Source organism: Danio aesculapii, chromosome 23 (assembly GCF_903798145.1).
Source record: "Danio aesculapii chromosome 23, fDanAes4.1, whole genome shotgun sequence".
Classification (NCBI taxonomy): domain Eukaryota; kingdom Metazoa; phylum Chordata; class Actinopteri; order Cypriniformes; family Danionidae; genus Danio; species Danio aesculapii.
In genome coordinates, this window is record NC_079457.1 from 15,616,318 (window position 1) to 15,639,335 (window position 23,018).

Sequence of the window (23,018 nt, forward strand, 5' to 3'; positions counted from 1 at the left end):
TGTTGTGTGTTCCAGGTCTCTGGTAACGGGCAGCTGTGTGTGGAAAAAGCTCTGAAGCTGTTCGCCCAGCTGATAAACAACAAGGTGTTTTTGCTGACGTTCATCCGTACGCTGGAAATGCAGCGTTCGTTCTCCATGCGTGATCGCGGTAACGTGGCATCGCTCATCATGACGGCTCTACAGGGTCGACTGGAATACGCCACGGATGTGCTCAAACACCTGCTGTCCGACCTCATCGACAAGAACCTGGAGAGTAAAAACCATCCCAAACTACTGCTCAGGAGGTGCGTGCTTTACTTCGTGCTTCCAGTTTTTCATCCACTTTATAGTGTCAAATGAATATGCAACAAAGTTTCACTCTGTTATCTTAGCATAATAGCTATATTGATTCACAATCCATAAGAGCATCCCTCCAGTCTCTCAGTACGGCCCCATTGTCAGTGTCACTTATCATTTGTGCGCTAGGTACTCATAAAACATTCATGAGCAGCTCAAATCCACTTGTTTTTTCCTCTCTCTCTCTCTTGCTCTCGGCTATCCTCTATCCCTTTCCTCTAAATTTGTATAGGTTTTTTAAAGTCTTTCCAAAGCAGTGTGTCAACTAGAAGATTTAGACTAATAATGATTAAACAAAGAGTTGCCTGAGGGCTAGCATGCAGCGCGGTCCGCAGCCGCTTTCATTAAGACCCCGCTTGATGGAGTTTAGCCGTGTGTAGTTTAGCTTTAGCTGGAGGTGATTTGTTCCTCTTGACTGCGGCGTTATATCAGCTATACATCACACTTTGAATATTCAGAGTGGACAGACCAAACAAACACTGCAGCAGTTTGTTCGCTCTCTCTCTCTCTCGGTCTTATTGAATGATTTTCGACATGTTGTTTGTTATGTGACTCAGCTCATTAATAGTCACAGTAAATAGATGCAGGGAAATGTGGATTAGGGCGTTATTTAACGTGACAGATGCCACGTCTCTGTCATTATCTGCTGTCATTAGGAACACAAAACACTAATCCTCCCGTTCTGGCAAGCCGGGCCGTGGGGATCAGGGGCCTGAGGTTTTAGATGACACTTTTTCCTTTTTTTTCTATGGGAATTTAGAAGATTATCGATTCGACATGCTCCTTTTAGTCTCATTCGCATCTCCATGTCTTCACTTTTTCCAGGAAGCATCTGGAAAACAAGGCTGTTAGAAGCCCTACAAACGTGTTTTTGTTTATTTATCGTTTCCTTCTTTTCACTATCGCTTTCAGCCATTTGGTTTCCTGCTGGTGTTACGGTTAAACGAACACCAACGTTTCCACGACGGCTGCTAGTCTTCACTCCCTCCGCATCGATTGGGCTCCATCGCACTAATTTTCTTCCCTGTTCCTTTAATAAAAGGCATTACTCTGCCTCTCTCGCTCACAAGCATTTTGATTTCAATTGATCCGAGTGGACAAACCCTGTCCTTCTTGTGACCTTTTTGTGTGTGCGTGTCTGCTTCTCATTTGAACATTTCTCCATTAATGTAATACATCTGGAGATTGTCCCTCTATGTAAGCGATGTAGGTGTTGGCATTTCTGTATCAAGCAGATCTTCTTGTCGTACAGATAAATTTGGTCAATAATTATTTAAAAAAATGTATATATTTTAGACATTAGGGGTGTGATGGTACATCCAAATAACCATAATTGTTTACCTTTGACTCTTACCTATAATTCTGCATGACATGTATTTTAGTCCATGAAAACATTAATACTACATGGATAAATGCAATTATCTTAAATAAAAATAATATAAATAATGTTTTTGTACAGTAAAAGTCTGTAAAACATTTTCTGAACCAATACTCCCACATTGTACACAAAAACTTTGTTAAATTAACTAAAACTTAATTCATTCACTTAAAAGTATTAGATAACAAAAAAATAATTAATTAACTAAAAATATTAGGTTAAATTCTGTTAAACAAAAAAAGTTTAAACCTAATTAATTTATAAAAGTAACAAAAACATTTGTTGTCATGACTTTTTGCCATATCATTTTCTAAAGTGCATCTAATATTTCTAAGGCTTATAAAACAGTTTTTAAGCTACCAAGCAATATGCTTATTCAATTTACAAATGTCTTAAACAAGCTGTCAAGATAACTGTGTTAAAATGTGCTAGCAATGCTAATTCATTTTAGAAACAACTTGTTTATTCATTGAAACACTACTTAACGTTAAAATCATTATGCTTGAAAAAAGTGTATGGAAAATGTTAGCAATAAGCATGCTATTTAATGCTTGCATATTTCTGAAAACATGCAAACAATGTGCTTAGCATGTTGTAATGCTACCTGCCCTGCTGAAAAAACAGCTTAAACCAGCTGGTTGGCTGGTTGTCCAGCCTGGTTTTAAAGGAGTTTTGGCCATTCCAGGCTGGTTTCCAGCCATTTCCAGTCTGGTCTTAGCTGGTCAGGCTGGAAAATAACCAGCCTAAACCAGCTAAAACTAGCTTGACCAGCCTTGATGGGTTGGTCAAACTGGTTTTAGCTGGTCGTCTCCCGGCCTGACCAGCTAAGACCAGGCTGGAAATGGCAGGAAATCAGCCTGGAATGGCCAAAACTCTTCTAAAACCAGCTAAAACCAGCCAACCAGCCTAAGCTGGTTTAAGCTCTTTTTTCAGCAGGGTGGCAATGCTCCATGTTATCATGGTAACTAATTCTAGCTATGTACTAAATATTCTAGCAATGTCAATCATGTTGAACAAGCTAGGAGTGTTTAAGTTTGCATGAACATGCTAAATCATGTTAGCAACATGCAAATTCATGTATTAGCAATGTTAAACTTACAATAGCAGCTAAGCTAGCATGTTGTAAACATGGAAACAGCATGTTAATTAATTCTAGAAGCATGTCAACAATATGTTAAAACATGTTAGACCTTTTAAGATTCATGAATTTTTGGACTACTAAAATAGGATGTCTTTTTTTCTTGGACCTGCAATTTTATCCCCATATCAAGTCTAGTCGAGCTTTATTGTCAATCCGCTACATCTGTGGACATACAGAAGTACGTAATGTCGTGTCTCGCAGGACAATGGTGCTGTATAATTTAATCATAAACACAGACACAACACTGGACATACAGTAAGACCTGAATGCATAAAAACCTATGCATAACTAACATATATAAAATACTTAACTATACATAAGACAGGCGATACAAGTACTTTTACATGAGACTGAACAGTGTTGTGCAGGATATTGTGCAAAAGAGGAATGTAAGGTTTAATATTGTGCAAAAGAGTTATTAAAGATTGAAGCAATCCGTGCAACATGATTGTGGTAGAGCTTTTAGTAAACATTGTTTTCCTTATTGAGTTCTTGTAAGATGGTGTTTCAGGTGGTATGTCAAGCCCACTCACAATATTGCAGGGAGCTTTTAGAAATCTACATGACCACCAAGACCCAATCTTACGGTACAGAACAAAGCATTAGGTCACAGTTCCAGCTTGTTTTTGCAGTTTTATTAAACAGCAAAGATCTATAAGTTGTTGTACTTAAAATGAACATAACAGTATATGCTAGCAGTCGTAAGTGAGTGAGCTGCTTTGATGGTGATCCTTGTAGAATGTCTTGATGTAGGAACAAAGGACATTCGTGTGTGTTAAGGAAAATAATGAATGTCAAAGATGCCTGTAGGGCAGTTGCTTGCAAATGAGACATCTTTTAAGAATCAGACAATATCAACAGAGAGACTAATTTATTTTCATAAAGTGACCCACTTGCATTTAATGATAACCGACTGTGAAAAATAACAAGGGCCTGTCTGGTCTCGGCGGTCATCGGAATGACTGGATGATTCATTTCTAATAGCCTAAAGCGGAGCTGGCGTTAATATTTGCTTGTCTATTATTTTTTAATCTTTATTTGATTATGGGAGATATGGAGTCACTTATAAGACTCAGGCTTGTTTCAGGGCTTCTGTTTCCATGTGGATCAGCAGGGAATGTGATTGTTTTCAGTGCAGACTGAATCATCGCTCCAGTAGGAAAGCCGCAATAAATCAAATTTCAGTCACTCAATGCATGATTTTCTGTGGCTTTTTGCTAGTCTTTAATGACAGAGACATTTAGATATACTGATAATTACATTAAGGAAGTAACACTTTACAATGTGGTTCCGTTAGTTAATGTGTTTACTTAGGAACTATACATCACAGTATTTATTCATACTGTTCATTCATTAATGTTAGTTTGTGAAGATACAGTTTTTCACATTTGGATTTTATTAGTGCGTTTGTAAACTGTAGAACTATGTTTACTAAGTGCTCTGCAGGTATTGTTCATTCTTTGATTGTGTTAAATACATTAACATTAACTAATATAACCTTATTGTAAAGTGTAACCCAGGTGAGAATAAGAGATGTGAATTTTGAGAGATGGAAATTGTGAATGAATTCGTTCATGAAGCTCATGCAACATTTTTGTTTGTTTTATCATTCTACAACTCAACATGTCTAGTGTATGTTTTTTGTTACTGTGTTTTGCCTTGTTTTGTTGTCTTTTGTCCCGCTCAGTGTTGTTTTTTTCAGTGTTGTTTTGCTCAGTGTTGTTTAGACTTGTTTTGTTGTCTTTTGTCCCGCTCAGTTTTGCTTTGCTCAGTGTTGTTTTGTTTTGTTCCACTCAGAGTTATTTAGACTTGTTTTGTTGTGTTTTGTCCTGCTGTGCTCTGTTGTTTTGCCTTGTTTTGTTGTCTTTTGTCCGGCTCAGTGTTGTTTTGTCTTGTTTTGTTGTCTTTTGTCCTGCTCTGTGTTGTGTTGTTTTGCCTTGTTTTGTTGTCTTTTATCCGGCTCAGTGTTGTTTTGTCTTGTTTTGTTATCTTTTCTCCAGCTCAGTGTTGTTTTGTTGTCTTTTGTCCGGCTCAGTGTTGTTTTGTCTTGTTTTGTTGTCTTTTGTCCTGCTCAGTGTTGTTTTGTCTTGTTTTGTTGTCTTTTGTCCTGCTCAGTGTTGTTTTGTCTTGTTTTGTTGTCTTTTCTCCGGCTCAGTGTTGTTTTGTCTTGTTTTGTTGTCTTTTCTCCAGCTCAGTGTTGTTTTGTCTTGTTTTGTTGTCTTTTCTCTGGCTCAGTGTTGTTTTGTCTTGTTTTGTTGTCTTTTCTCCAGCTCAGTGTTGTTTTGTCTTGTTTTGTTGTGTTTTTTTCTCCTCAGTGTTCTTTTGTCAAATTTTTTTATTCTCATTTTCAGATTTTTTATTTTTTTTGTCTCACCGCAGCTCAGCATGATGTTGGTTTTTCTCATGTTTTATTCTATTGTATTTAGTTTTATGCTTTGTTTTGTCTCACCATTCTCACCATCTTATTATTTTATTATTGTTTTTTATGTTGTATCTTGGCACGTGAACGTGTCTAATCCAAACCTTTGTTTTTTCTCTCTTTGCCTGGAGTGTTTAATGTATCTTTCCTGATTTCTTTTCCTTTTTTGTGGTAGGTAATATATTAATTGCATTGTAATAGTCAGGGTATTTTTATGGTATTTATTGTAATATATATTTTTAACACATGGGCATTATGGCTCAATGTGTCATGCTAATAACAAGACTCCAATAGCATATTGCTTCTTGGCTAAACTTTTTTAGTGAGATTTTTTTTTGTCTTTCTCTCCCGCATGTTAATATCTGTGGAGGACTGTGGCTAAAAATGGAACGGCTCCTTCGCCTCAGGCTCTCTCTTGCTGCTGTTTTGTGTGTGTGTGTACATGTTTTCACCTAATGAGATTTGCAGGCACCCAGAGCTGCTCAGAACGAACTATTAGCGAGACACATTGTGTTGTGTGTCGCCCCTTCAATGAAGCATTCCTTTACCCCTGTCAAGAAACACACATACATACATAACACACTAATAACTAATGTTCATTAATGAAGCAGAAGACATCAAAAAAATGCAGAAGAAAGCAAGCACAAGCAGACAAAGGCGGAATTACACAAAAACATTCTATAATGAAGTTGTAGAGGCTGCAAAAAAAACTCATTTAGGCGCACAAATTGCTATTATTAACTGTTTATTCATTTTCTCACTAGGAGATGAGTAGGCAGTGTGTTTAGACTTCCTAGTCAAAGAAACTAGAGCAATTTTTTTTATACATATAAAGCATCAAATCTTCATTGAAGAGATTTTGAAGATTGACTTCTCTGGTTTTGAAATATATTTCGAAGTCAGATATTGACTCTGAGCCCCTGTGAAATGAAATATGCCCGTGCGCCAGGAGAGCCCAATTCCCACGTGCATTTGAAAATGCCGGGCAAATTTCCCTTCATTTTATTTGTAAGAACTCAATTTCCATCCGTTTGTGGAAGTAGTTTATGAGAGGCACTGAACCGGATGCTTCTAATAAACCAGTTGCATAAGGATACTGCATTTTCTAAATTTAGTTTGTAATTTAGCCCATATTTGTAGGTTGTTGGTTTTTTTCCCTCCATCACAGTCCATCATTGATCGCAGATTGACTGAGACAGGAAAGAGACAGGAAACAGCCTTGCAAGACCTGATGCAACCAGCATCAAACGAACTGTCATTGTAGTATATGTGTGTCAGTGCTCATAACTCACACGATCCCTGAATGAGTGTCACATATGAGTGCGCGCATCAGTGCACAAACACACATAGGTTCCTTCTCACTCCTGCATCCAAAGTCCCTCGGCTCACAAGCCCAGAAGAAAACAGGTACAACGCAAAGTTGACAGGCTTAAAAGAGAATATATAAACATGATGAAATTTCGCATAGACCCCACCACACACGCTGCCGAACAAACACACAAATACACACTGTCCTTTAGACAAATCAGACAACTCTCATCTCAAACATGACGGCTTTCCTTCAGCTCGCTCCATCTTGCATCACTCGTCCTGTTTTCCCACCTCTCATTTAATCTCTGTGTGAGCGCCATTTGATTTATTCACTGAAATGGACCATTATTAAATAATCATAGTTGGACGGCCTCGTTATTCAACATCCATGTTTGTTCTTTTAGTAAAATTAGCATTTTTTCATCAGCTAATGCATTAACCTAGATGAGCGAGCATCTCAATAAACAAATGCACCATAATGCAAGTCTTTATGGTAATGGACTCTTAACACCTGAATATACAAACTCCAAACTCTGCATTGCAATAATAACTTCTTTTTAGTGAAGTCCATGCACTCTATGGCCATTATTGTGGTTTTCTAGTACGCTTTCTGTCTGCTTGAATAAATCTCCTAATCTGCCAGTTAGCTAATATAAAACAGATTTTGTAATTATACAAGATCAGAAACCCACCAATAAGAGGCAGATTCCTTTTAAACTGTTGTTTAGTTTATGTATATACAGTAGGAGGTCAAAATTATTAGCGCTTCTATAAAAAAATGTTTCCAAATATTTCCCAAATGATGATTAAGGGCAAGAAATTTTTCACAGTATTTCCTATAATATTTTTTTCTTCTGGAGAAAGTCTTATTTGTTTTGTTTCAGCTAGAATAAAAGCAGTGTTTCATTTTTTAAGATTCGTTTTAAGGTCAAAATTATTAGCCCTTGTAAGCAATATTGTTTTTCGATTGTTATGCAATGATTTACCTAATTACCCTAACATGCCTAATTAACCAAGTTAAGGCTTTAAATTGCAGTTTAAGCTAAGAATACTAGTATCTTGAAAAATATCTAGTAAAATATTATTTTCTGTCATCATGGCAAAGATAAAAGAAAGCAGTTATTACAAATGAGTTGAAACTATTGTATTTAGGAATATGTTGAAAAAAAATCTTCTTTCAGTTAAACAGAAACTTGGGAAATTTAGTAGGGCTAATAGTTCAAATGTAAATATGTCAATTTCATCTCAAACATTTATAATAGGATTCCTCTAAAGTTATGGAAATCGATGTCAAAGAAATAGCAGCATTGTTGCCTAGCATCGGTTGCTTCTTGAACTCTCTGGATTAAAAAAGCTGCAAATGAACACACCAAACGGATGACAGCCAACTGAAATGACAACACACTGTACATTCTGTGCCTACATGAGAGGATGTATCTTTTCACTCCTGCAGGTGGCAGTATCTGTATTGTCAATCCACAAAGGGAATCTGGAACTAGTGCTGCACACATACGAACTATAAACAAAGCAGCGTTTATGTAAAATTTTTACAGTACTTCTCGCTCACCATGGATTTGTTCGTGCAAATATGATCATCCAAATATTTTGGAAAAATTTAGGAAATGCAAAGAAATGACAGATTCTGTGTGTTCCCTCTTGACTTGCAGCATTTGCTTTGCTTAGTCATTTCAGTTACTGTTTTCATGCTCTGATTTGTAACTAAACAGCCAATTAGAGAGCTCTGTTTTACTCATATGATTCTACATGCTGAATCTGGCAAATTCACTCTGACATGAGCCCAGTATGTGGATCACACCAAATAACTACCAAAATAGCAGTCTCAGCCTTAAGACCAATTTATATGGATCCTTATGACTCTCATCTGTTATAATAAATTTAAGATTAAGAGATTGTAGGACAAACTTTAGACAAAGTTCAGACCTAAATATGTAAACAATCGCTTTAGGATCTTCTGATATGAGCAGCATTTGAGCAACGTCCAACTAATGCTTAATATTAGCAGTGCCCAGCTAATTCTCTTGTAAATTTTAGAGTAAAATATGCTACATTGTTTTAACATATAATATTAGTATTTTACTAGATACTGTACAAATATTCAGCTTAATGTGCAATTTAAAGGCATAACTAGGTTAATTAGGCAAGTTAGGGCAATTAGGCAAATCATTATACATCTGTAATGAAGCAGACGCTGAGAACAGACTTGCGGATCCAAGTGCAGTTTATTCAAGATTAGTCAGGCAGGCAACAGTCAACACAGGGGCAAATGGGTAAATGCAGATCATTCAAAAGGTGTAGTCATAAGCAGGAGGATGGTCAGTCCCAGTGGCTAGCAGTTTATTCGAGATTAGTCAGGCAGGCAACAGTCAACACAGGGGCAAACAGGTAATTGCAGATCATCCAAAAGGCGTAGTCAAAAACAGGCGAATGATTAGTCCTGGCAGCAAGCAACATTCAAACACAGCAGGGAAAGGCAAAGGAAAACGTGTCGTAATGCTAACAAAACAGTGTCTGTGCTGCTTTTAAAGTCCAAATAATCATAACAATCCTCCGGCTGTGTATGTGTGTGTAATCAAGCTAAAACAGGAACAGGTGTGAGTGTGCAGTGCATAATGGGATTTGTAATTCTTTTGGTGGCAGATTTGTAGTTCTCCTGCAATCTGTATGAACTAGATCGCTGGTGATTGTGACAACAATGTTGGCTTGAGCTGTAGACAATCGAAAAAAATTACTTAAGTGGGCTAATAATATTGACCTTAAAAGGGTTCTTATAAAATTTAAAACTGCTTTTATTCTAGCAGAAATAAAACAAATATGACTTTATCCGGAAGAAAATATATTCTAGGGAATACTGTGAAAAATTCTGTCTGAATTTGTCTGATAATTCAGTCTGATGTCTGATGTCTGATAAACATAATTTGGAAAATATTTAAAAAAAGAACATGGAGGGCTAATAATTCTGACCTCAACTGTTGCATCAGTAAGAATACATTTTATATGAAAACAATTATGGAAATTCCATGCAGTGCTATTGTTTCCAACACTGATGATGCTAAAACTTTTTCTTGAGCATAGTAAAATAAAATTACACCATTTAAATTACATTGCATTTAAAAAAAAGATTTATTGATCATAAGAGTCTCTCTGTCTACACTCATCTAGCATTGGTCACATGGATATGCAGCAGCACTTCCACTTTATCACCGGCAGGACCTGACCTCTATAAACACACCTCATCTCATCTCACCGATTAGTGACTTTTACTTGGACCTTTAAAGTCCAAGTAATCAGTTCATAATGATCCTCCGACTGTGTATGTGTGTGTAATTAAGGTAAAACAGGAACAGGTGTGAGTGTGTGGTGTATAACGGGATTTGTAGTTCTTTTGGTGGCAGATTTGTAGTTCTCCAGCAATCTGTATGGACTAGATCGCTGGTGATTAGGACAACAATGATAGCTTGTGCTGTCGACAATCGAAAAAAAAAATTGCTTAATGGGGTTAATAATATTGACCTTAAAATGGTTCTTATAAAATTTAAAACTGCTATATTCTAGCAAAAATAAAACAATTATGACTTTATCCGGAAGAAAAAATATTCTAGGGAATACTGTGAAAATTCATTGCTCTGATAAACATAATTTAGGAAATATTTTAAAAAGAACAAGGAGGGCTAATAATTCTGACTTCAACTGTTATATCAATAAGATTACATTGTACATGAAAAAAATCATAGAAAGTCCATGTAGCACAATTGTTTTCAACACTGATAATGATAAAAACTCTTTATTGAGCATATTAAAATAGAAATACACAATTTAAAATTTCATTACATAAAAAATAGATTTATTGATCTTAAGAGTCTCTCTGTCTACACACATCTAGCATTGGTCACATGGATATGCAGCAGCACTTCCAGTTTATCACCGGCGGGACCTGACCTCTATAAACACACCTCATCTCATCTCACCGATCAGCACTCGCTATCACGTGTGACCCTGCAGTATGACCCTCTCCAACAGAATATACACACGTGCATACACTCTCTCCCACACTGTGTGTTTGCGAGCTGTCTCAGCGGTGTAATCATAGTTATTTCCACATGCATTAAGAGAGTCATTTTCTCTTGCTGCTGTTGAGTAAATTGCCGGTGTGCTACCTCACCGGCCCGAGCATGTGAAAGTGTGACATCGCCGGGACAATTACGCAGCTGATATTACATCGTCCGCTGATGCTTATTCGTGTTTGTAATGTCCATAAGTGAACATAATACTCGCTGCCACAAAGAACCAGATAGAGACAGGAAGACAAGCGGGGGGAAGAAAAAAAAAGTCTTTCCAGGGTGAAAGCGGGAGTGTTTTGCATGGAAAGAGAGGTATTGGTATTCCACAGGCGTGCTCAGCCGTCAGAACGAGGGAATAACCCTTTCATGTATTTTTCATGCTCGTTAACCACTCCCGTCAGGGTGCTGTTTGTTCTCTCTTCCTCTGTCTGCCTTCTCCCTTCGCTTTTTTCCACCTGCTCTGTGTTCAACTAAAACCCTCGGCTCTTCCTTTTGGGCTCTTCCTAAATTGTGGCCCACAACTCTAGAGATCTTGTGGTTGTCGTTTGTGGGTCTGAGGCTCTTGTGTTCTGTCTCCTGCCTCAAAGCAGACAAAGAATGAAAGAGACAGGAGGTGGTCAGATGAAGAAGAAAAAAACTGGAGTGATTGGCTGGGAATGTTATTTCTTTTCTTAGGTAGTTTAGAGATTGTGGGTTCAAGTTCATTCCTTCATTCATTCATTTTCCTACGGCTTAGTCCCTTATTTATCAGGGGTCACCACAGCAGAATGAACCGCCAACTATTCCAGCATATGTTTGACGCAGCGGATGTCCTTCCAGCTCTAACTCTACTGGAAACACCATACACTCTCGCATTCACACACAAACACTCATACTCTATGGCCAATTTTGTTTACCCAATTCGCTTATTAGTCAATGATTGGTATTGGTCTACTTTAAAATTCATACATTATAGCCTAAATTAGTGTTTCTCAACCATGTTCCTTGAGGACTACCAACTTTGCACATTTACCTTGTCTCCTTAACCAGACACACCTGATTCAGATCTTCAGCTCATTAGCAGAGACTGAAAGACCTGTAATGGGTATGACAGACAAAGAGACATGCAGTGTTGGTGGTCCTCCAGGAACGTGGTTAAGAAACACTGACATAAAGTACATTTTTAGCTAATTATCAGGGCTAATTGTATCCTGCTAATCAAATAAGAGCAGAAAACGCATCAAATTTGTGTTGTGTATAAAGATAATGTCTCCTGCAAGGAATTACTTTTGAATTGGGTGACAAGAATGCTAAAAGTTATAATTATACAGAAATGTTTTATTTGTAAGCCTAAAGTTAATATAGTGTTTTTTTTTGGAATTCAGCCTATATTTTAGTACTTCAATATAGTCTAAACTATTTTAATTTCCTTTAGTTGGAGACACATTTCTTCTTTAAATACTTACACTCGTTTTTCAAACAGTATTTATCATTTATTTTGGGAAAATTATAATATTTTTATCAATTTTACTAAAAATTACAACACCGTGCCTTTAAACAATTTAATATTCATTCATTTTTCTTCACCTTAGTGCCTTAGTTATCAGCGATCGCCACAGCAGAATGAACCGCCAACTTATCCAGCATATGTTTGACGCAGCAGATGTCCTTTCAGCTCTAACTCTACTGGAAACACCATACACTCTCGCATTTACACACACACTCATACACTATGGCCAATTTTGTTTACCCAATTTACTTATCAGCCAGTGATTGGTATTGGTCTACTTTAAAATACATACATTATTACATAAAGCAGTGTTTCTCAACCATGTTGCTGGAGGACCACCAGCTTTGCACATTTCCTTTTTCTCAGAGGATAAATGAACTTGCGCAAACTCTAGAAAAGACGCGACATGCGAACAGCCCCTAAAAGGCCGCCATCATTTGCAATCTCCAGCAGTTGATCTTCTTGCACAGACATAGCAGATTCCAATAATTTCTTGACAAATGGGTTGTGCATCCGTTCCTTGGCAGTTCGTGGGTCCTTCACTGGACTTTTTCCTCTTCGCAAAGAAACTTTTTAAAGATGTCTGTTTCTTACTCATTTTGCTGCTTGTGGGTTGAATTTGGGCGCTCAAGTGACCGAGATGTAGACGAGAGAATATAGTATTTTTCAAAATAAAAGACTTTTCTAAATAAAAGATCGTTCAGACTCAGATAATAAATAAATCGGAAATAACGAATGATTTCTTGTGCGGCCCGGTAGAGGACCACTGCCTTATTGGACACCAATAGCAACAAAAGGCTCTATAAAAGCCTGTGCATTTCACCATTCATACATTTATCTGCAGTGCCCTTAAAGAACAAGAAAACATATGGTTGTTATTTAGCAAAATGTTCATCATTTCCTAATATTTGTGTGTTTCAGAACGGAGTCTGTTGCTGAGAAGATGCTAACCAACTGGTTTGCTTTCTTACTGCACAAGTTCCTGAAGGTAACTTTCTTCTTTCTTCTTCTTTGCTGTAATAGTACTAGTCTCATGTAGACAGACAGTTGACGCTCAGCATGAAGTCTGGATCACTCTGGAGCTTATTCTGGCTCCGAGCCGTCCAATTAGACAGGAAGCAGCCCGTAATGTCATGATCAACTAGAGTTTGTATGTTTGTAAGAACTCATTCAAATAATTGGAGTCTCTTCAAGCAGTCTGGTGAAAAAATATCAAAGACATTAATGTGTCTGGACTTAATGTTTGAACTTAACATGTTTAATGCTCAAGGATATCCTGTTTATTTGCTGCTGGCGGCAAGTGCCTGGAAGTAATATATATTTCTCTCTGTGAGGTGAATCCAGTGAGTTCTAGTTGGCAGAAACATTTGTAGTAGTATCTTGGGAATTATGGGAAATTTGAAATTGTATAAAGTCAGAGAATCAGACTTTAAGGAAACTTGGTCAGAAATGAATCAGGTGGTGCACAAGTACATGTGATTACATAGTACACTCTACACATTTATGCATTATAAACATTTAGTGTAGTCATCTGCTTCATTGTTGACATCTGAAAGAAATAATGAACTTTTATATAACACTTTATTAATAAACTATTAACTACGCCTTTTGCCTTAATAAACTCCTAATTTGCTGCTTTTTAATAGTTATTATGGTAGTTAGGTGTAAAAATGGATTCGGGTTGACAAAGGAGGACTCCACACAGCTTAGTCAGACAGGCAATGGTCAAACTGGAACAAATGGAATCATGAGAGTAATCCTAAAGCGTAGTAGCAGTCACACGCAAAGAGGTCAGTGAAGGCGGCAGATAGGATAAACAAAGAAGAGGAAACTATGGATGGCTGACGCGAACCTGATGTTTCAACACAGTGTTGGGATCGCAAAGTGCAAGTGTTTTGAAACACTGCACCGAAGCATGATCTGAAACATTAGGTTACATGACTAAAATGTTTCGAAGTGCCCAGGTCATGTGACTAAAGTGATTCAAAGCATCTAATATTTCGGAAGCGTTTCGAGACCTGGCGAATCTGTGTTTGATTGACAGGGTTGGGAAAACGCACAGAGTAAGTGTGCTGCAAACGTACGGGAGTTCGAATCCCGACTTGCACAAATGCTTAGAAATTGTAAAACTAATGTTTATAGCTGCATTACCCTGGATTCAAACCCATTATCTCAGTATGCTGGTCAGGAACTCACACCGCTTCACTAAATCACTTAAACGTGGACTATAATTTGTCAATTTGTGTAACTCTTTCTTTGCTGAAGCTGTTCCAGAGTAATACATTAAAAAAATACTACTAGGTGTCGCTGTAGAGGCGGGTTTTGAAACGTTTCAGTGTTTCTACTACATGAAACACGGCAAGGCTAGACTAGGGTATGCTTTGTATTGTTACACACAAACAAGACTCAGCAAAGTCTGTGTGTGTGTGGTTTATATAAGCCTTCCAATTAGTCCATCGTGAGCTTCATGTGTGTGTGTAATCAGGTGTAATCAGTAACTGGTGTATCTGAGGTGCATAATGGGAGTTTTGGTTCATTAAATTGGCATATGTGTAGTCCTCCAGCGATCTGCACAGGCTAGATCACTGGTGACTGTGACATTAGGTTTAGGTATTGGGTAGGATTAGAGATGTAGAATAAGGTCATTTAGAATATGCACTTTATACGTAAACCACCAATATCTTCAGGTAATAAGCCAGTAGTTAATAGTGAGAATTGTTACTTAAACTCAAAATGTTACCAACATTTGAAACAGATGTCAGCTATATTGTCAAATGATTTAAGTATATTATGTCTACTTGTAATTTTGAGGAATATTAATATTATTTAGCTGTTTTTATTTGAATTGTGTGTAAAATTCCTGAAATCTCAGCACAGCAGTCTGATTTAAATTAAAATAATAGTAATATTGAGTTTTATGAAAAGGTATGCTCTTTATTTATAAGAAAACTGTTATGTTACTTGTTTTGTTCAACATTTAAGGTTTAATAAAATGACTAGTTTGAAATTGAAATCCACTTTAAATGTATTTAATGTCATTTTTGATCCACTTAATGAATCCTTACTGAACAAAATGGGAACACTTTAAAATAATAATCCATTAGTTCATGTTAGTTGCATTTACTAGCATAAACTAACAATTAGTAATACATTTATCATGGTATTTATTCGTCTTTGTTGATGTTAATTAATGTTATTTTCAGTTTACTCACTGTGCACTAATGTTAACAAGCTATATTATATTTCTTAGTTAATTTTAGTAAATACATTAACTGATGGACCATTATTCTTAAGTGTTACCAAGCTTCAAAATCAAGAAGTAGTAGTAGTTTGTATTCCAAAGAGCATGTTTCTTAATGAAGTAATAATAATATGTGCTTGGTGTGTGTGTGTGTGTGTGTCTACAGGAGTGTGCAGGTGAGCCGCTCTTCATGCTGTACTGTGCCATAAAACAGCAGATGGAAAAAGGCCCAATAGACGCCATCACCGGAGAGGCCCGATACTCCCTCAGCGAAGACAAACTCATCCGACAGCAGATCGACTACAAGACGCTGGTCAGCATCATAATTACACTAACAACCTTAGTACCTCATAAACTCAATGAATGTCAGAGCAGTGTGTGTATGTGTGTGTGTTTGAAAGAAGACAGTCTGGCAGAGGGAGACTAGTGTTCATTAGTCTCTCATACCCTGCTAAGGCTGAGATTGGGGTCCTGCAGAGGGTGTGAAATTAGATTTCTCGGGCCAGGAAATGGCCTTTTCCAGAGCCCCGCTCCGCACCTACAGCTTCACCCACCACAGCCCAACATCTCATAATGCTCATCCTCTTTTTTTCTGCCCTCCAGATTTTAAACTGCGTCAACCCAGAGAACGAGAACAGCCCGGAGATCCCGGTCAAAGTTTTGAACTGTGACACCATCACACAAGTCAAGGAAAAGATTCTGGACGCCGTGTATAAAAACATGCCGTATTCACAGAGACCCAAAGCTGTGGACATGGATCTGGGTGAGTGAAGTGTGCTTAGATTGTAGCTCTGTGACAAAAAGATTTGCCTTGCAAGATGGAAAATGTGATATTGCTTTTATACAACAATACTAAGAGGTTATAACAATACTGGTTATATAATTATATAATATCATAAAACTTTTATTTTGTAATGTTTTTTTTTTACTAAAAATAGTTACAGATGCAACCTGTAGCAGACAAACGCAACATTAGTGGCATTACCAAAACAATCAGTGTTTTGGAATTGATCAAGTGAATATTTTAGTGTGAAATCTCTGCAGTAATAAAACAGAAAATTACCTCAATTATTTAAACCTTTCTAAGATTATTTCTTCTGCTGAACGCAAGATAAGATATTTTGAAAAATGCTTGTTGCTGGGACCATTGACATCCATAGGGAAACAAAATACAACATAGGCTCATTCTGAAAGTGTAGCCCTATATACATTTCTGGAGATCGCGAATTATGTAGCCTGAAGTACGTATGGCTGCATTTTGTCTTTAAAATGAACGCTATGGTACGTTATGATGCCGTTTCTTTCCGTGCTTATCAGCTGATCGCTTATCTCAGTATGGATGGCTTTCACGCTGTAACCAGTTTGTCCGGTAGCTCGCCATGTACGTCAGCGAACTTGAGACGCCAAGAGGAGTTGACCATGATGGTGGATTTTAAGTCCAGCAAAGAACGGTTCTGGAAAGTGGCTAAGACAAATACAGAAGCCAAAAACAAACAACCTAGTAAACAACAGGGTGAGAATGTGGTAAAATCTGAAAACGTGGTAAAAATCAGGTGAGGGCTTTACTTTTTCTGGATTGCTTTTTAAAACTTTCGATTGGGTTAAGAGAAGTGGATGGGTGCTGGTTAATCAGTTTTTTTGAAAACACTATCGATTGGGTTTAGGGAAGGAGGAGAGTGAGTCAGTCGATGAGTCAATCAGTCAGTCGACAGCGGCCTCTGGTGGATTTACACGAGAAGAGCAGGCGCGACCGGCAATCCAGAGAAATTTGAGATCTCAGAAAGCATACACAGCGTCCTCTGGTGGATTCACGAAAACAAAAACTGCAAAAGAACTACCTCCTAGGACATGTTTGCTGCTCTCCAGAAATGTATATAGGGGTACGTTTTCAGAATGAGCCTGGGTTGCAAAAATACTATTTTCAAAATAACTTATTTCGTGTTTAACAAATGATATACGCTCAAATAGGTTTTGAACAAGTAAAGGGTGAGTAAATTATTAGATTATTTTTCATTTTGAAGTAAACTATACTTATAACTGGCAAAGAGTCACTTTTCTTTCTGAAAGAATCAGTTGACTGAGTAGTTCAGTTCCTCGCGAATATAGAGAGAATTTGCATATGTTCCTAATATCTCAAAATGTATGTGACAAAAGGAGAAAGTTCTAATTCAGTTCTTGTAAAATAGGCAAAAGATTAACCAGATGACCTTCTAAATTTCAGTGATATCTGCATTGTGCTTATGATGGACACTGCAGCTATTAGCTCAGTTTTCTAGTCATTTTTAAACAATAATAAATAAAGTAGAAAATTACCCATGGTAAGTTACCCCACTTATATTTACCTTTGACCTACTAGCCTCAATCAAGTTTGGTTTTTGGCGCTTCATAAGAAAAAGTTTGGGCATCTCTGCTCTAGTAGTAGGAATGAAGCAGATGCCAACTTGATGATAAACCGAATTCCACATGGTTAATATTACTGTTTTAATAATCATTAAACAGTATTTAAATACAGTAAAGGGCATCACGGTGGCGCAGTGGGTAGCATGATCATCTCACAGCAAGAAGGTCGCTGGTTTGAGCCTCAGCTGGGTCAATTGGCATTTTTGTGTGGAGTTTGTGTGGTTTTCCTCTGGGTGCTCTGGATTCCCCTACAAGTCCAAGGACATGTGGTATACACTGTAAAAAAAAATATCGTAAAAAAAAGGTCAAATGACTGGCAGCTACGGCTGCCAAACAAAAACCATAATATTACGGTAAAATTTCTTTATTGAAATAAAGTGCAAAAAATAATAAATCTACAGATATTTTCATTAAAATGTTTACAAAAAAACACTGTTATTTTACAGACTTTTCCTAGATTATTACGATCAAATCCGTTCAAAAAAAGTTACAAACTAAGTGTTTTACAGAGAAACACTGTTATTTCACAAACTTTTCCTAGATTTTTATGATTGAACACCATCAATAAAGTGACTGCACTAAAATTTCAAAAGAAAAAATGTTATTTAAAAGAGTTTTATCTCTCAACCATTACAATTAAACACCTTTAATAAAATGTCAAGACATGCTCATGGTCGTAATTTAACAGTTTTATTTTGGATCAAAAACGTCTGGAAAAACAACAAACGAGATACAACTGATTAAAATTCTCACAACTTTAAGATTACAGTTGTTGCATTTTATTGAATAGTATTTATGTAAAACATGTAAATGTTTAAGTTATATGGAATAATTCAGTTACAAATCTTAAATGAAATGGAACTTTAATGTGAACGGGATGCTGACAAAGGAGTGCAGATCCAAATGCAGGTTTATTACACATAGATGGTCAGGCAAGCAACAGTCAACACAGGGGCAAACAGATGTATGCAGGGAATCCAGAGTCATGGTCAAATAACAGCCAAATGGTCAGTCCAAGCAGCAAACCACATAAACAATTAACAAACAAAGCACAGCAAAAGAAAGAAACGCATCATAATGTTCACAGTAACAGTATAACAAGACTTAGCAATTGGTGCGTGCGTCTGTGCTGCTTTTAAAGTCCATGTAATCAGTTCATAACGATCCTCCGACTGTGTGTGCAATTAGCGGAATCCGGAACAGGTGCATGTGAGCAGAATTTATCTATTTTATTTATTGAACGGATTTGATCGTAATAATCTAGGAAAAGTCTGTAAAATAACAGTGTTTTTCTGTAAACATTTTAATGAAAATATCTGTAGATTTATTATTTTTTGCACTTTATTTCAACAAAGAAATTTTACCGTAATTTTATGGTTTTTGTTTGGCAGCCATAGCTGCCAGTCATTTGACCCTTTTTTTAAGATTTAAAATTTTTTTTTAACAGAGCAATTAATTACAACTTATTACTTTAATTTTACGTAATTTTAAATGTACTTCAAAAAAACTGGAAAAAACACTGTGTAAATAATACGGCAATTGTATTGTATAAAACAGGAAAATTGCTGTAATTTGTCATTAATTATATAGTACATAAAATAACAGTCAAGCTGTTAATTTACAGATATTTTTTGTAATTTTTACGGACTTTTGAATATAATTTAAAATAACAGAAAAAATACTGTATAAATAATACTGTAATTTCCCTGTATAAAAAACAAAAACGTCAGTAATTTGTTTTTAATGATAAAGTACCTAAAATGACAGTCAAACTGTTAATTTAGAAAGATTGCTTGTCGTTTTACTAAGTTTTGAATTTAATTTGAAATGACAAAAAAATACTGTAAAAAATTTAGAGATATTTTCTGTAAAATTAGGGGGTTTTTTTACAGTGTAGATGAATTGGGTAATTGGGTGAAATTGTCCGTAGTGTACTGTATACAGTATGTGTGAATGGCAGTGTATGGATATTTCCCAGTGATTGGTTGCAGCTGGAAGGGCGTCCGCTGCGTAAAACATATGCTTGATAAGTTGGCAGTTCATTCCACTGTGGTGACCCTAGATTAATAAAGGGACTAAGCCAGTGTAATGTGTAATGTAACATTTTTCCTGCAGAAAGTGTCTTTTCAGATCTGAAAACTGATAATATATCACATATTTGTGCATGATATTATCAAAATACATATTTCTTTTTCCTGCAATGTTCAATTTCAATTTCACATTATCTGTAATGCATAAATAGTTCTGGAAATATACAATGTTTACACACACACACACACACACACACACACACACAAGCAGTTATGTGTGTAACCCAGGTAAAAGCTGACAGACGGTGCTGACAGACTGACTCCACATTTCATTTCTGGCACACAAATGCCCATCTCACACACATACACACACACACACACACACCGCACAAAAGCCCCCTGTCAGCGGTGCAAATCATCCTTCCAGCACCTTGGCCAGGGCAATCTCCTCCATGATGATGTTCTGTCTGTGTAGCTGCAGAACTGTGTGTGCGTGTGTGTGTGTGTGTGTGTGCGTGTGTTGGGGGTAGGTTTCTGCCGGCATCATCTGTGCATTTGGCAACTACGTAAACTAATAAACCCTATTCAACAGAGGAGAAAATCAATGATCACTCTCGCTCTGAGCCTGTCTATATCCTATCAGCTCTCTCTTTAGCATTTAATTATACCCTACCGCGCATACACACACACACTTTCAAACCCATGTGAAAAGACACATTCAGAGGTTTGGATCAAATCAATCTTGCTTTGAGCTGGGGGAGGTTCAGCGAGTCTGTTTTAATGGCAGATGTTTGATTTTTTTTTTTCAGAGTGGCGTCAGGGACGGATGGCCCGCGTTGTCCTGCAGGATGAAGACATCACCACCAAGATTGAAAATGATTGGAAGAGGCTCAACACTCTCATGCACTATCAGGTACAATAGAAGACATGCACGTTTATACATAATGTCATGGTGCCCTCTTCTGTCTGACTGAGAAGACTTTAAAGGGGACTAAAACAGTGGATTTTCTTGCTTTATTGAATAAAATATAGGAACATTTGATAGACGTAGTCATCCATTATAAATATAACAATAATATTGTCAAACTTTATTTTGATGGTGCATTTGTTGAATTTAAGTTACACTGCATCTACATGCCAACTAATTCTCAATAGATTATAAGTAGACTATTAGGTTGGGGTTAGGGTTAGTGTAAGTTGACATGTACTTGTAGTGTCTTATAGTCAGTTAAATGTTCGTTGAAGGAGCAGTATCAACAGATATTAAGCAGACAGTCTACTAATGCTCAAATGGACCATCAAAATAAAGTGTTACCAGTAATTAATGTTCTTAATAGGGAGCAATTTGGCCAAAAAAACGAAAACTCGTTTACGATAAATGGACGATTATTTTATTTACATATTACAACTTGCATATTACAAGTGAGAGATTTCTAAATGAAGGGCGTATTACTTGATTGTAAAATAACTGAAGGAAAATATCTACTATTTATGAATATTTATTGAACATCAACATTGAACAACTGAAATTAAAACCCACATTACCTAAAATGAACATTTCTTGAAAATAAATAACTTGCACTTTTAGAAACAAAGTAAATTATTTTCAATGTTTTCCAAATTTAAAGTAGAAAATAAACCGTGTCTCTTCTAAATAAATTAACTCTTGTATGTCCTGTAAAAAATATTTTAAACCGTGCATTTCGTCTGTAAAATAGTTCTGTAACACTAACAATAGTATTTTAAAAAATAGTATTTTAATGTAAATAATAATTTTATTGTAATGGAAAATATGCCTTCTCATTGCATCTCTGGCACAGCTTTCAATCATTGTCAATGTAGTGCAAAGTAAGGCTCAAGAATGGGTCCATCGCCAAACTCATCATAAGGTAAACACAAAACAACTCACTTCATATGGCTTACTGCTCTCCTTCGGCTCTCCGTGGCACCCTAGCTAGTCACTGCTACCAAACTGACCAATCACAGAGCTTTGCAAAGTTACATTTTTTGAGAGGTGCGTTGGCATGCGAGCACGTGAAAGCTGCATCGGACCATACACGTGCACTCAACGCAGTATAAATCGGCCTTAACAAAGCAGGGTCACATAACTCCAAACGCAGTAAAGAAAGTAATCAAAAAAAGGACCTGGAAAAATTATTCGTTCTGAATGTCGATTTCGATTACCTCTCAATCAATCGCCCAGCCCTAGTTCTTAATCAAGATTTTTTTCTTGTTTATATATATTTTTTTTCCTTTTTGAAATGATAGAATAGTATTCGAAAGTGAAAATTGCATATAAGAATAATTCATAAATAATTATTCGTATTATTAGATTATTAGAGATCACTAATCATGATATATATGTATACCTTGTCATAAAAAAATCCAAGCAAAATTACGTCAAAATACTTCCAATTTTAATTATATTTTGTAATTAGATGGCAAATAGATTAAATTATTTGATATTTATATGTTTTCCTCCTCACTTGATTTAATCCAATCCGCCTTTTATCCAGTATGTATTTAAGCCTTATGCAACCAAAAATAAATGTCATCAATACACCATAATGACATCATTTTTAATATTTATATTTTATTTTATTTATTTTATTTATTTTATTTATTTTATTTTAGTTATTTATTTTATTATTTATTTATTTATGTATTTATTTATTTATTTATTTTTATTAATTAATTTTTTTTTTATTTTATTTATTTATTTATTATATTTATTTATCTATTATTTTATTTCTTATTTACTTTTTTAAAGCATTTTCTCTAACATATAATTAAAAGTATTTTTTTTTTTCCTAAGGCCGGTGACATTAACTCACATTTAACACGTCAATATATAGCGATACAGTGCTTTGCGAAGGTCTTTTGTCGATCCTGTTTTCATATATAAATATATATTTTATTTCATATAACTAAATACTAATCATTCAAAACAACTTCATATATTTTTTATCAAATTTTTAATCATATATTCCTGTACAAATATAGAAAATAAACACTTTTTAAGATATCCTTTTTTTGAAGTGAATTCATTAACACGATTCAATTCAATTAGCATGTTGATATCACAACCATGAGTGTATTAGCATGTGGCTGCTTACATTTACATATTAATCAGTGTTTAACAACTTGGTCATCGTTACTCATTTCATATGCAGAGAGTTCAGTTAATCATGCTA

The 23,018-nt window shown here is 36.1% G+C and overlaps 1 protein-coding gene across 1 annotated transcript in view; it reads left to right on the forward strand.

The window, feature by feature from the left end:
- Positions 1-23,018, forward strand: part of plxna2 (plexin A2) — a 380,453-nt gene that overhangs the window by 322,583 nt on the left and 34,852 nt on the right. The window contains exons 22-26 of the mRNA XM_056448621.1: positions 16-284; positions 13,075-13,141; positions 15,561-15,707; positions 15,998-16,157; positions 20,634-20,737. Coding sequence (XP_056304596.1) covers positions 16-284; positions 13,075-13,141; positions 15,561-15,707; positions 15,998-16,157; positions 20,634-20,737 — 747 coding nt within the window. The remainder of the gene's footprint in view (positions 1-15; positions 285-13,074; positions 13,142-15,560; positions 15,708-15,997; positions 16,158-20,633; positions 20,738-23,018) is intronic.